This window comes from Salmo trutta, chromosome 21 (assembly GCF_901001165.1).
Source record: "Salmo trutta chromosome 21, fSalTru1.1, whole genome shotgun sequence".
Lineage (NCBI taxonomy): Eukaryota > Metazoa > Chordata > Actinopteri > Salmoniformes > Salmonidae > Salmo > Salmo trutta.
In genome coordinates, this window is record NC_042977.1 from 48,219,780 (window position 1) to 48,234,225 (window position 14,446).

The window sequence follows — 14,446 nt, forward strand, 5'->3', positions numbered from 1 at the left end:
GCTAGTTGAGAACAAGTCCTTTATTTAACCAGGTAGGCTAGTTGAGAACAAGTCCTTTATTTAACCAGGTAGGCTAGTTGAGAACAAGTCCTTTATTTAACCAGGTAGGCTAGTTGAGAACAAGTCCTTTATTTAACCAGGTAGGCTAGTTGAGAACAAGTTCTCATTTGCAACTGCGACCTGGCCAAGATAAAGCAAAGCAGTTCGACACATACAACAACACATGGAATAAACAAAACATACAGTCAATAATACAGTAGAACAAAAGAAAACAAAAAGTCTATTTACAGTGAGTGCAAATGGGGTAAGTTAATGCAATAAATAGGCCATGGTGGCGAAGTAATTACAATATAGCAATTAAACACTGGAATGGTAGATGTGCAGAAGATGAATGTGCAAGTAGAGATACTGGGGTGCAAAGGAGCAAGTTAAATAAATAAATACAGTATGGGGATGAGGTAGGTAGATAGATGGGCTGCTTACAGATGGGCTATGTACAGGTGCAGTGATCTGTGAGCTGCTTTGACAGCTGGTGCTTAAAGCTAGTGAGGGAGATATGAGTCTCCAGCTTCAGTGATTTTTTCAGTTCGTTCCAGTCATTGGCAGCAGAGAACTGGAAGGAAAGACGACCAAAGGAGGAATTGGCTTTGGGGGTGACCAGTGAGATATACCTGCTGGAGCGCTTGCTACGAGTGGGTGCTGCTATGGTGACCAGTGAGCTGAGATAAGGCCGGGCTTTACCTAGCAGAGACTTGTAGATAACCTGTAGCCAGTGGGTTTGGCGACGAGTATGACGCGAGGGCCAACCAACGAGAGCGTACAGGTCGCAATGGTGGGTAGTATATGGGGCTTTGGTAACAAAACGAATGGCACCGTGATAGACTGCATCCAGTTTGTTGAGTAGAGTGTTGGAGGCTATTTTATATTTGACATCACCGAAGTTGAGGATCGGTAGGATGGTCAGTTTTACGAGGGTATGTTTTGCAGCATGAGTGAAGGATGCTTTGTTGCGATATAGGAAGCCGATTCTAGATTTCATTTTGGATTGGAGATGCTTAATGTGAGTCTGGAAGGAGAGTTTACAGTCTAACCAGACACCCAGGTATTTGTAGTTGTCCACGTATTCTAAGTCAGAGCCGTCCAGAGTAGTGATGCTGTACGGGCGAGCAGGTGCTGGTAGCGATCAGTTGAATAGCATGCATTTAGTTTTAATTGCGTTTAAGAGCAGTTGGAGGCCACGGAAGGAGAGTTGTATTGCATTGAAGCTCGTCTGGAGGTTAGCTAACACAGTGTCCAAAGAGGGGCCAGAAGTATACTGAATGGTGTCGTTTGCGTAGAGGTGGATCAGAGAATCACCAGCAGCAAGAGCAACATCATTGATCTGTACAGAGAAGAGAGTCAGCACGAGAATTTAACCCTGTGGCACCCCCATAGAGACTGCCAGAGGTCTGGACAACAGGCCCTCCGATTTGACACACTGAACTCTGTCTGCGAAGTAGTTGGTGAACCAGGCGAGGCAGTCATTTGAGAAATCAAGGCTATTGAGTCTGCCGATAAGAATACGGTGATTGACAGAGTCGAAAGCCTTGGCAGGTCGATGAATACGGCTGCACAGTAATGTCTCTTATCGATGGCGGTTATGATGTCGTTTAGGAACTTGAGCGTGGCTGAGGTGCACCCATGACCAGCTCTGAAACCAGATTGCATAGCGGAGAAGATACGGTGGGATTCGAAATGGTCGGTAATCTGTTTGTTAACTTCACTTTCGAAGACCTTTCGAAAGACAGGGTAGGATCGATATAGGTCTGTAGCAGTTTGGGTCTAGAGTGTCACCCCCTGGGGGCAGAGGGAGGTCTATAGCAAGCGGCAACAGTGAGAGACTTGTTTCTGGAAAGGGGAATTTTTAGAAGTAGAAGCTCAAATTGTTTGGGTACAGACTTGGATAGTAATACAGAACTCTGCAGGCTATCTTTGCAGTAGATTGCAACACCACCCCCTTTGGCAGTTCTATCTTGGCTGAAAATGTTTTAGTTAGCGATGGAGATTTCAGGGTTTTTGGTGGTTTTCCTAAGCCAGGATTCAGACACGGCTAAGACATCCGGGTTGGCAGAGTGTGCTAAAGCAGTGAGTAAAACAAACTTAGGGACTAGGCTTCTAATGTTAACATGCATGAAACCAAGGCTTTTACGGTTACTGAAGTCAACAAATGAGAGCACCTGGGGAATGGGAGTGGAGCTAGGCACTGCAGGACCTGGATTAACCTCCACATCACCAGAGGAACAGAGGAGAAGTCGGATAAGGGTACAGCTAAAGGCTATACGAACTGGCCGTCTAGCACGTTTGGAACATAGAGTAAAAGGAGCAGGTTTCTGGGCACGATAGCATAGATTCAAGGCATAGTGTACAGACAAAGGTAAGACTGTAAACTGGGGAGTGATTGGCTATGAGCTAGACTGTAAACTGGGGAGTGTTTGGCTATGAGCTAGACTGTAAAGTTCATTCATTGCATAAGTATTCAGACCCTTTACTCAGGACTTTGTTGAAGCACCTTTGGCAGCGATTACAGCCTTGAGTCTTCTTGGGTATGATGCTACAAGCTTGGCACACCTGTATTTGGGGAGTTTCTCCCATTCTTCTCTGCAGATCCTCTCAAGCTCTGTCAGATTGGATGGGGAGTGTTGCAGCACAGCTATTTTCCGATCACTCCGGAGATTTTAGATCGGGTTCAACTCCATTGGGCCACTTAAAGACATTTAGAGACTTGTCCCGAAGCCACTCCTGCATCGTCTTGGCTGTGTGCTTAGGGTTGTTGTCCTGTTGAAAGGTGAATCTTCGTCCCAGTCTGAGGTCCTGAGCGCTCTGGAGCAGGTTTTCATCAAGGATCTCTCTGTCCTTTGCTCCGTTCATCTTTGCCTTGATCCTGACTAGTCTCCCAGTCCCTGCTGCTGAAAAACATCCCCAGAGCATGATGCTGCCACCACCATGCTTCACCCTAGGGATAGTGCCAGGTTTCCTCCAGATATGATGTTTGGCATTTAGGCCAAAGAGTTGATCTTAGTTTCATCAGACCAGAGAGTCTTTATGTGCCTTTTGGCAAACTCCAAGCGGGCTGTCATGTGTCTTTTACTGAGGAGTGGCTTCTGTCTGGCCAATCTACCATGAAGGTCTGATTGGTTTGAGTGCTGCAGAGATGGTTGTCCTTCTGGAAGGTTCTCCCATCTCCACAGAGGAACTCTGGGGCTCTGTCAGAGTGACCATCGGGTTCTTGGTCACCTCCCTGACCAAGGCCCTTCTCCCCCGATTGCTCAGTTTGTCCGGGTGGCCAGCTCTAGGAAGAATCTTGGTGGTTCCAAACTTCTTCCATTTAAGAATGATGAAGGTCACTGTGTTCTTGGGGACTTTCAATGCTGCAGAATATTTTTTTGTACCCTTCCCCAGATCTGTGCCTCGACCCGATCCTGTCTCGGCACTCTACTGACATTTCCTTTGACCTCATGGCTTGTTTTTTTCTCTGACATGCACTGTCAACTGTGGAACCTTATATAGACAGGTGTGTGCCTTTCCAAATCATGTCCAATCAATTGAATTTACCACAGGTGGACTCCAATCAAGTTGTAGAAACATCTCAAAGACCTTTCTTCTGAAACTCGTTAATCTATTCTTATTCTGCGAAATGAAGGCTATTCCATGCGAGAAATTGCCAAGATACTGAAGATCTGGTACAACGCTGTGTACGACTCCCTTCACAGAACAGCTCAAACTGGCTCTAACCAGAATAGAAAGAGGAGTAGGAGGCCCCGGTGCACAACTAAGCAAGAGGACAAGTACATTAGAGTGTCTAGTTTGAGAAACAGACAGCTCACAAGTCATCAACTGGCAGCTTCATTAAATAATACCTGCAAAACACCTGTCTAAACGTCAACATTGAAGAGGCGACTCCGGGATGCTGTCCTTCAAGACAGAGTTCCTCTCTCCAGTGTCTGTATTCTTTTGCCCATCTTAATCTTTTATTTTTGATTGGCCAGTCTGAGATATGGCTTTTTCCTTTGCAACTCTGCCTAGAAGGCCAGCACCTCGGAGTCGCCTCTTTACTGTTGACGTTGAGACTGATGTCTCAATGGTATCTGCTTGGTTCTGTCTGTCTTTGTCTGACTGTGCTACTACCTTACTGTTGATATCAAATACGCTAGTCTAAGGCTGGCATGGTAGGACATAACACAACTCTTTCTGTCACTACTCACTACTGTAAAAGGAATGACATCCTCACTATGTACAATCCAGAACTATAGAGGAGGACGTAAGGTGTTACAGTATTTAGAGAATGAGGTCATCACTATGGGACATGTGTAGGCTAGGCATGCCTCTGTGTGTGTTAGACAGAGTGGCATGCCTCCTACTACTCTCTGGTCCACACCCAGTTTTTTGGGGGTAGGACTTGCATTCCATTTCCTTTTTTACCCCCAGTGCCGACTGCTCACTATAGCTAGGAAATTCTGTTCTATCTATATTAACCATGGGACATAACTCAAACATTCTGAAGGGACCCGCCCTAGTCTATCGCGTTTATAGTCTCTTCACTCAGACCTTGGTCAAATACACTATGTCAAACACTTTCCAAAAATTTAAATATTTCAAAAGTATTTGAGGTACGTTTCATTTAGCTTGGAGATCAAGTAGTGTTCACAGTTAATGTATTTAAAAGTGTTTGACATAAAGATTTGATCATGGTCTAATTCTAACATTCACAACATTCTGCTTACATTACTGTGTGTAACCCTTAGTATTCTAACATTCTGTAGTAACCCTTAGTATTCTAACATTCTGTAGTAACCCTTAGTATTCTAACATTCTGTAGTAACCCTTAGTATTCTAACATTCTGTAGTAACCCTTAGTATTCTAACATTCTGTAGTAACCCTTAGTATTCTAACATTCTGTAGTAACCCTTATATTCTTAACATTCTGTAGTAACCTAGTTCTAACATTCTGTAGTAACCCTTAGTATTCTAACATTCTGTAGTAACCCTTAGTATTCTAACATTCTGTAGTACCCTTAGTATTCTAACATTCTGTAGTAACCCTTAGTATTCTAACAGGACTGGGGAGGTGGAAGGGAGGGGAGGGGAGGTGGAGGGGAGGACTGGGGAGGTGGAGAGGAGGGGAGGACTGGGGAGGTGGAGGGGAGGGAGGGACTGGGGAGGTGGAAGGGAGGGAAGGGGAGGACTGGGGAGAAGGAGGGGGGACTGGGGAGTTGGAGGGGAGGGAGGGACTGGGGAGAGGGAGGGAGGGAGAGTGACATTTGGAAGACGTGTGCACATTTATCAGTGTTATTATCGATGGGTCACCTCTCTCCTCAGATGGTGTTTGAAGTGGTGACCTCCGGCCATCGCGGCCTGCTGGCCATCAAAGACGTGGTGCTGCAGGGCCACCAGTGCAGTAAGTCTCCCTCACACACACACACACCACAACACACACACATTAGCACACACACACACACACACACACAAAGAAAGCCCTCTCCGCTCTGTCTGCATAAAATACATCATCAAACTATCCTCCTTGTTCTTTTCCTGACACCTCCAGATATCAATATAGTACAGAGACACTATATCTTTCTCAAGGTGTTAGGAACACACAACAACATGCCTTCTCATAGCACCAGACAATGGCTATAAAACACTCCCTCCCTACCTCCCTCCCTCTCTAGCGCTCTCCCTCGCTCTCTCACCCTCCCTCCCTAGAGAGACAGAACTGGAACGAGTAAATGGAGGAGAGAGAGAGAGAGAGAGAGGGAATGAGAGAATGGAGAGAGAGAAACTGAGAGATAATGAGAGAATGGAGGAGAGAGTGAGAGATAGAGAGACAGAACGAAAGAGGGAACAAGAAAATCAAGGAGAGAGAGAGAGAGAGAGGGATGGAAACAAATGGCACCATATGCTGCATATGGCCTTATTTTGAATCCTACATGTATTCAATCACATTTCAATCAAATTTATTTATAAAGCCTTTCTTACATCAGCTGATGTCACAAAGTGCTGTACAGAAACCCAGCCTAAAACCCCAAACAACAAGCAATACAGGTGTAGACGCACGGTGGCTAGGGAAAAGTCCTCTCTGGTTCCTCTCTAGGAAGAAACCTAGAGAGGAACCAGGCTATGAGAGGTGGCCAGTCCTCTTCTGGCTGTGCCGGGTGGAGATTATAACAGAACATGGCCAAGATGTTAAAATGTTCATAGATGACCAGCAGGGTCAGATAATAATAATCACAGTGGTTGTTGAGGGTGCAACAGGTCAGCACCTCAGGAGTAAATGTCAGTTGGCTTTTCATAGCCGATCATTCAGCGTATATCTACCGCTCCTGCTGTCTCTAGAGAGTTGAAAACAGCAGGTCTGGGACAGGTAGCACGTCCGGTGAACAGGTCAGGGTTCCATAGCCGCAGGCAGAACAGTTGAAACTGGAGCAGCAACACGGCCAGGTGGACTGGGGACAGCAAGGAGTCATCAGGCCAGGTAGTCCTGAGGCATGGTCCTAGGGCTCAGGTCCTCCGAGAGAAAGAAAGAGAGAGAGAAAAAGAGAGAGAGAGAATTAGAGAGAGCATACTTAAATTCACACAGGACACCGGATAAGACAGGAGAAATACTCCAGATATAACAGACTGACCCTAGCCCCCCGACACATAAACTACTGCAGCATAAATAATTGAGGCTGAGACAGGAGGGGTTGGGAGACTCTTTTGTCTCTTTCCATAAGAGTGTTGGCCAGCCAAAACCTTGGCAGGTAGCCTAGTGGTTAGAGCATTGGGCCAGTAACCAAAAGGTTGCAAAATCAAATTCCTGAGCTGACAAGGTAAAAATCTGTCATTCTGCACCTGAACAAGGCAGTTAACCCACTGTTCCTAGGCTGTCATTGTAAATAAGAATCTGTTCTTAACTGACTTGCTTAGTTAAATAAAGGTTACATATATGTATATTTTAATCCTATTGTCTCTCAGATTGAAGTGTGAGCACTTTTTATTTTTATTTTATTTTACCTTTATTTAACTAGGCATGTCAGTTAAGAACAAATTCTTATTTACAATGACGGCCTAGGAACAGTGTGTTAACTGCCTTGTTCAGGTGCAGAACGACAGATTTTTACCTTGTCAGCTCGGGGATTCAATCTAGCTGTCACGTCCTGACCATAGAAAGATGTTATTTTCTAGGGTAGAGTAGGTCAGGGCGTGACAGGGTTTTTCTCTCTCTATGTTTTCTTTTTCTATGTTGTCAGGTTCTAGTTTTGTATTTCTATGTTGTGGTTTTGTTTGGGATGATCTCCAATTAGAGGCAGCTGGTCCTCGTTGTCTCTAATTGGAGATCATACTTAAGTAGGGTTTTTTTCCACCTGGGTTTGTGGGAGATTGTTTTTTGAGTAGTGTATGTTTCAACTCTGCATCATGGTTTGTTGTTCTGGTCTTTAGTTTATGTTTATGTATTGCATAGTTTCACAGTGTAAATAAAATGTGGAACGACACACACGCTGCACTTTGGTCCGCTTCTCCTTACGACAACCGTGACACTAGCAACCTTTTGGTTACCAGAATAGAAAGATTAGTGGGAGGCACAACTGAGCAAGAGGACAAGTACATTAGTGTGTCTAGTTTGAGAAACAGACACCTCACAAGTCCTCAACTGGCAGCTTCATTAAATAGTACCTGCAAAACACCAGACTCAATTTCAACAGTGAAGAGGCGTCTCTGTAATGCTGTCTTTCTAGGCAGGGTTGCAAAGAAAAAGCCATATCTCAGACTGGCCAATAAAAATAAAAGAATAAGATGGGCAAAATAAAACAGACAATGGACAGAGGAAGATTGGAAAAAGGTGTTATGGACAGACAAATCTAAGTTTCAGGTGTTTGGATCACAAAGAAGAACATTGTGAGACGCCGAAGAAATGACTAAAAATGCTGGAGGAGTGCTTGATGCCATCTGTCAAGCATGGTGGAGGCAATGTGATGGTCTGGGGGTGATTTGGTGGTGGTAAAGTGGGAGAGTTGTTCAGGGTAAAAGGGATCTTAAAGAAGGAAGGCTATCACTCCATTTTGCAACGCCATGCCATACCCTGTGGACGGTGCTTAATTGGAGCCAATTTCCTCCTACAACAGGACAATGACCCAAAGCACAGCTCCAAACTATGCAAGAACTCTTTCGGGAAGAGCTGGTATTCTTTCCATAATGGAGTGGCCAGCACAGTCAACCCTATTGAGCTGTTGTGGGAGCAGCTTGACTGTATGGTACGTAAGAAGTGCCCAGCAATCCAATCCAACTTGTGGGAGGTGCTTCAGGAAGCGTGGGGTGAAATCTCTTCAGATTACCTCAACAAATTCACATCTAGAATGCCAAAGGTCTGCAAGGCTGTAATTGCTGCAAGTGGAGGATTCTTTGACGAAAGCAAAGTTTGAAGGACACAATTATTATTTCAATTAAAAATCATTATTTATAACCGTGTCAACATCTTCACTATATTTCCTATTCATTTTGCAACTCATTTCATGTATGTTTTTCATGGAAAACAAGGACATTTCTAAGTGACCCCTAACTTTAACGGTGGTGTATGTTGTCAACTCAATCGAATATAAATCTAAATTGCATGTTTGTTGTTTAGACTTACTTGCCTTGGTGGGTAGTAGGCAATTATATGTGGAGTGGGTGTTTCTGCATGTACCACAGACAGGCCTATGCTATTACTGAACATACAGAGCATTCGTAAAGTTTTTTTTTTTTTTTACATTACAGCCTTATTCTAAAATGGATTCAATATATTTTTTTTCCCCTCATCAACATACACACAATACCCCATAATGACAAAGCAAAAACAGGTATTTAGGAATTTTTGCAAATGTAATAAAAAAGAAAAGAAGTTAAACTAATGAGAGGGGAACATTAATTTAATCTGTTTTAGAACAAGGCTGAAACATTTCCAAAATGTACCGTGTGTGTGTGTTATCGATCATGTATCTCAGGTAGTGAACATGTGTTTCTAGGTGTTCTGTTTAGTACTGGGAGTCTCATGTTCTTTAAGTTCATCCCAGGGGGCGTGCTGAGGTTAGACGCCTCACTATGGTACGGCCAGAGCAATCTACATGACATCAGCTACAATCAATACCACCATGGTTCTCCATCAATTAATTCACAGGTAGCTTACGAGCTTTAATAATCAATGATATATCACACAGAGCACAGATCGGATTGTTTTATGCAAACTATTTGGTGACCAAACAAACACGCTCAAACACACACACACACACACACACACACACACACACACACACACACACACACACACACACACACACACACACACACACACACACACACACACACACACACACACACAAACACACACACACACACACATACTCAAACACACACACACACACACCACAATCAAATGATCTCGTGACCACAGGATCAAGTAGTTAAATTCCTATAAATGTCAATGAGATGGATTTCCATAGTAAGGGACTAGTTTCTGCACTGCGCACAAATGTAGCAGAAGTTGATCAATGAAAACGCGCATTTAAATGTAGAAATGTGAACGGATCAATACGCCACTTAGTGGGTGGTGGTCGGGTTTCTCCTGAGTGATACTCATACGCCCGCGTTCCAAATGGCTACCCAATTCACTATGTAGTGCACTACTTTTAACCAGAGACCAAAAATAGTGCACTATGTAGTGAATAGGGTGTCGTTTGAGATGTACCCATGGTCTAACGGAATATAGGTCCTAGTGGTACAGAGACAATTCATTTTCAATATGACCGTGTGGACTAATATCGGCTAGCTCTGAGGTGTGATTTGTACTCCCTGTGTGGTAACTTTGCCTCCCATTAGAACCCATCATTTAAAAAAGACATTAGCCTACGATGAGTTAAAAATATATATATGTATATATATATGTATGTGTGTCTGGTTTGGCGTTGAGAGGAGGCTTGACAGGTCAAAGCCATAACACTAGGTTATACTGATTCTATATCTGTGTTCCAAATACTCATACTAACCGTACTAACCATACTATTTGCGACATAAGTACATTGAGTATATAGTATGCTTATTGGTCATAGTATGGATATACTGTAGTCAGTATGCCAAAAGTCCTCGGATGTCGTACCACATTCGCCAAAATACAAAGTATACAACCAGCGGACACTATTTCTGTGCTTTTAGGGCCCATAATGCAATTCTTCAGAAAATGGCCGTGGCTTCACATCGTTTTCAGATTTTGAAGAAATTGCCGGAAAAATATGCATCTGAAGTCCCAACGGGTGCGGATACAAATTCATTGCTTTAACTAATTAAGACAAATATTTAAAAAAAAATGTTGAGCAATGTAATAAAGTAATGGCTTTTCAAATAAGTTACCTTGCACGTTATGTTGGGCTGACAATTTGTTAGCTACGCAAACCTTTACGAACCACATAGCATGTCATTACAGCAGTATGTACCAGTATGTTAGCTAGCTACCTAACGTTAATAATACATCAAACTAGCCTTGGGTGCTTGACTGCCGTTGTAAGGTCAGAACGCTGGAATCAACCCTACTCCTCCTCGGGTCAGAGGGTCCAGTGTGCTCTCTGAACGCTCTAATCAACCCTACTCCTCAGGTCAGAGGGTCCAGTGTGCTCTCTGAATGCTCTAATCAACCCTACTCCTCCTCAGGTCAGAGGGTCCAGTGTGCTCTCTGAATGCTCTAATCAACCCTACTCCTCAGGTCAGAGGGTCCAGTGTGCTCTCTGAATGCTCTAATCAACCCTACTCCTCAGGTCAGAGGGTCCAGTGTGCTCTCTGAACGCTCTAATCAACCCTACTCCTCCTCAGGTCAGAGGGTCCAGTGTGCTCTCTGAACGCTCTAATCAACCCTACTCCTCAGGTCAGAGGGTCCAGTGTGCTCTCTGAATGCTCTAATCAACCTACTCCTCAGGTCAGAGGGTCCAGTGTGCTCTCTGAATGCTCTAATCAACCCTACTCCTCAGGTCAGAGGGTCCAGTGTGCTCTCTGAATGCTCTAATCAACCCTACTCCTCCTCAGGTCAGAGGGTCCAGTGTGCTCTCTGAATGCTCTAATCAACCCTACTCCTCAGGTCAGAGGGTCCAGTGTGCTCTCTGAATGCTCTAATCAACCCTACTCCTCAGGTCAGAGGGTCCAGTGTGCTCTCTGAACGCTCTAATCAACCCTACTCCTCCTCAGGTCAGAGGGTCCAGTGTGCTCTCTGAACGCTCTAATCAACCCTACTCCTCAGGTCAGAGGGTCCAGTGTGCTCTCTGAATGCTCTAATCAACCCTACTCCTCAGGTCAGAGGGTCCAGTGTGCTCTCAACACTCTAATCAACCCTACTCCTCAGGTCAGAGGGTCCAGTGTGCTCTCTGAATGCTCCGAGAGCGAAACAATCTGAATTTACAAACGGACAAATCTGACAACGCTCTGAATTTACGAATGCCCAGAGCGCACTCTGGCACTCCAGATTGAATTTAACAACACACCCGAAGTCGTAAAATGTCTAGCTAGTAATTTGTTATGCTAACAAGCTAGCAAGAGGTTGCATAGCAACAGCATCAACTTCCAGTAGACAGGCCGAAGGATACCATTTGTTTACAGTATACTAAAATTAACTAATAGTAAAAACTATGTAGTATATACTCATTAAGTATGTAGTATACAGTATGTTAGTATGGGTATTCGAACACAGCTTATGTCTTCTAGTAAAATATATCATATAGAATGATATACGTATTATTAGTAGCAAAACATTTGATGGAAGATGAAAAGGGAAATTATACAATTAGCTTCGTGAGTGTCTTTGGAGAGTTGTGTGCAATTCTATCTAACTAATCAAGGTCAGATGTTGAATTGGCCTGGTTTTTCCTCATTACAGAATGGGGGTACAGTGATAATAATACTTTAGATGAAATTTGGTCTCATGATTTACTTGGATTGGATCATTCATCTCTCTTATTATAAAGCCAGGTTCAGTAGCAGAAAGTAATGTTGTAGACTCGGAACCTAATTCATAAAAAGGCTATAGTTTGTATGTTGTTTAGTCTGTAGTTAGTCTGTAGTTAGTCTGTTGTTTAGTCTGTAGTAGTCTGTAGTTGTCTGTTGTTAATATGTTGTTTAGGTCTGTAGTTAGTCTGTAGTTAGTCTGTTGTTAGTCTGTAGTAGTCTGTAGTTAGTCTGTTGTTTGGTCTGTAGTTAGTCTGTAGTTAGTCTGTAGTTAGTCTGTAGTTAGTCCGTTGTTTAGTCTGTTGTTTGGTCTGTAGTTAGTCTGTAGTAGTCTGTAGTTAGTCTGTAGTTAGTCTGTTGTTTAGTCTGTGTGTTTGGTCTGTAGTTAGTCTGGTTGTTTAGTCTGTAGTTAGTCTGTGTTTGGTCTGTAGTTAGGTCTGTAGTTAGTCTGTAGTTAGTCTGTTGTTTAGTCTGTAGTTAGTCTGTAGTTAGTCTGTCGTTAGTCTGTAGTTAGTCTGTAGTTAGTATGTTGTTTGGTTGTAGTTAGTCTGTAGTTAGTCTGTAGTTAGTCTGTAGTTTAGTCTGTTGTTTAGTCTGTAGCTAGTGTGTTGTTTAGTTTGTTGTTAGTCTGTAGTTAGTCTGTAGTTAGTCTGTTGTTTAGTCTGTTGTTTAGTCTGTAGTTAGTCTGTTGTTAGTCTGTTGTTAGTCTGTAGTTAGTATGTTAGTTAGTCTGTAGTTAGTCTGTAGTTAGTCTGTTGTTAATATGTGTTTAGTCTGTAGTTAGTCTGTAGTTAGTATGTAGTTAGTCTGTAGTTAGTTTGTAGTTAGTCTGTAGTTAGTCTGTAGTTCGTCTGTAGTTAGTATGCTGTTTAGTCTGTAGTTAGTCTGTAGTTAGTCTGTTGTTAATATGTTGTTTAGTCTGTAGTTAGTCTGTAGTTAGTATGTAGTTAGTCTGTAGTTAGTTTGTAGTTTGTCTGTAGTTAGTCTGTAGTTCGTCTGTAGTTAGTATGCTGTTTAGTCTGTAGTTAGTTTGTAGTTAGTCTGTAGTTAGTCTGTAGTTAGTATGTTGTTTAGTCTGTAGTTAGTCTGTAGTTAGTATGTTGTTTACTCTGTAGTTAGTCTGTAGTTAGTCTGTAGTTAGTCTGTTGTTAGTCTGTAGTTAGTCTGTTTTTTAGTCTGTAGTTTAGTCTGTTGTTTAGTCTGTAGTTAGTCTGTTGTCCAGTCTGTTGTTTAGTCTGTTGTTTAGTCTGTTGTTAGTCTGTTGTTTAGTCTGTAGTTAGTCTGTTGTTTAGTCTGTTCTTTAGTCTGTTGTTTAGTCTGTAGTTAGTCTGTTGTTTAGTCTGTAGTTAGTCTGTTTTTTAGTCTGTTGTTTAGTCTGTTGTTCAGTCTGCTGTTTAGTCTGTTGTTTAGTCTGTTCTTTAGTCTGTTGTTTAGTCTGTTGTTAGTCTGTAGTTAGTCTGTTATTCAGTCTGTAGTTAGTCTGTTGTTTAGTCTGTAGTTAGTTTGCTGTTTAGTCTGTTGTTTAGTCTGTTGTTTAGTCTGTTGTAGACTCTGTCCCAATTAATAAAAGGCTGTAGTCAACAGATCATGAAAGTGAATGCTAATGCTTAGTGTTCAGTTGGTCTCCTGACTCTCCGCTGAGAAACGGAATGTTTTTCTACTGGTTTGTATGTAGAGTGCAAATGAGTCCATTGTTATTCTGATGTTAGTCTGTTGTTAATCCTATGTAGGCCTCTATGTAGGCCTATATGAAGGTCATGCACCTATGAACCCAGCTTGACATATATATATATATATATATAGTGTCCAGAGAATGTAAGACTCTATTACTAAAAGGTTGTTGTCAACAAAACAATGAAAATCAATGATTTAGACGGCCGGGGTTCTCACTGAGAAACCTGAGGAGTACTGTACTCACATTCAGTCTATGAAGGGGGTTCTCACTGAGAAACCAGAGTACTGTACTCACATTAAGTCTATGAAGGGGGTTCTCACTGAGAAACCAGAGGAGTACTGTACTCACATTCAGTCTATGAAGGGGGTTCTCACTGAGAAACCAGAGGAGTACTGTACTCACATTCAGTCTATGAAGGGGGTTCTCACTGAGAAACCTGAGGAGTACTGTACTCACATTCAGTCTATGAAGGGGGTTCTCACTGAGAAACCAGAGGAGTACTGTACTCACATTCAGTCTATGAAGGGGGTTCTCACTGAGAAACCAGAGGAGTACTGTACTCACATTCAGTCTATGAAGGGGGTTCTCACTGAGAAACCAGAGGAGTACTGTACTCACATTCAGTCTATGAAGGGGGTTCTCACTGAGAAACCCGAGGAGTACTGTACTCACATTAAGTCTATGAAGGGGGTTCTCACTGAGAAACCAGAGGAGTACTGTACTCACATTCAGTCTATGAAGGGGGTTCTCACTGAGAAACCCGAGGAGTACTGTACTCACATTCAGTCTATGAAGGG

At 42.9% G+C, this 14,446-nt stretch overlaps 1 protein-coding gene across 1 annotated transcript in view; it reads left to right on the top strand.

The window, feature by feature from the left end:
- Positions 1–14,446, top strand: part of LOC115156478 (receptor-type tyrosine-protein phosphatase mu-like) — a 192,113-nt gene that overhangs the window by 150,034 nt on the left and 27,633 nt on the right. The window contains exon 4 of the mRNA XM_029703900.1: positions 5,357–5,435. Within this exon, the coding sequence (XP_029559760.1) occupies positions 5,357–5,435 (79 nt within the window). The remainder of the gene's footprint in view (positions 1–5,356; positions 5,436–14,446) is intronic.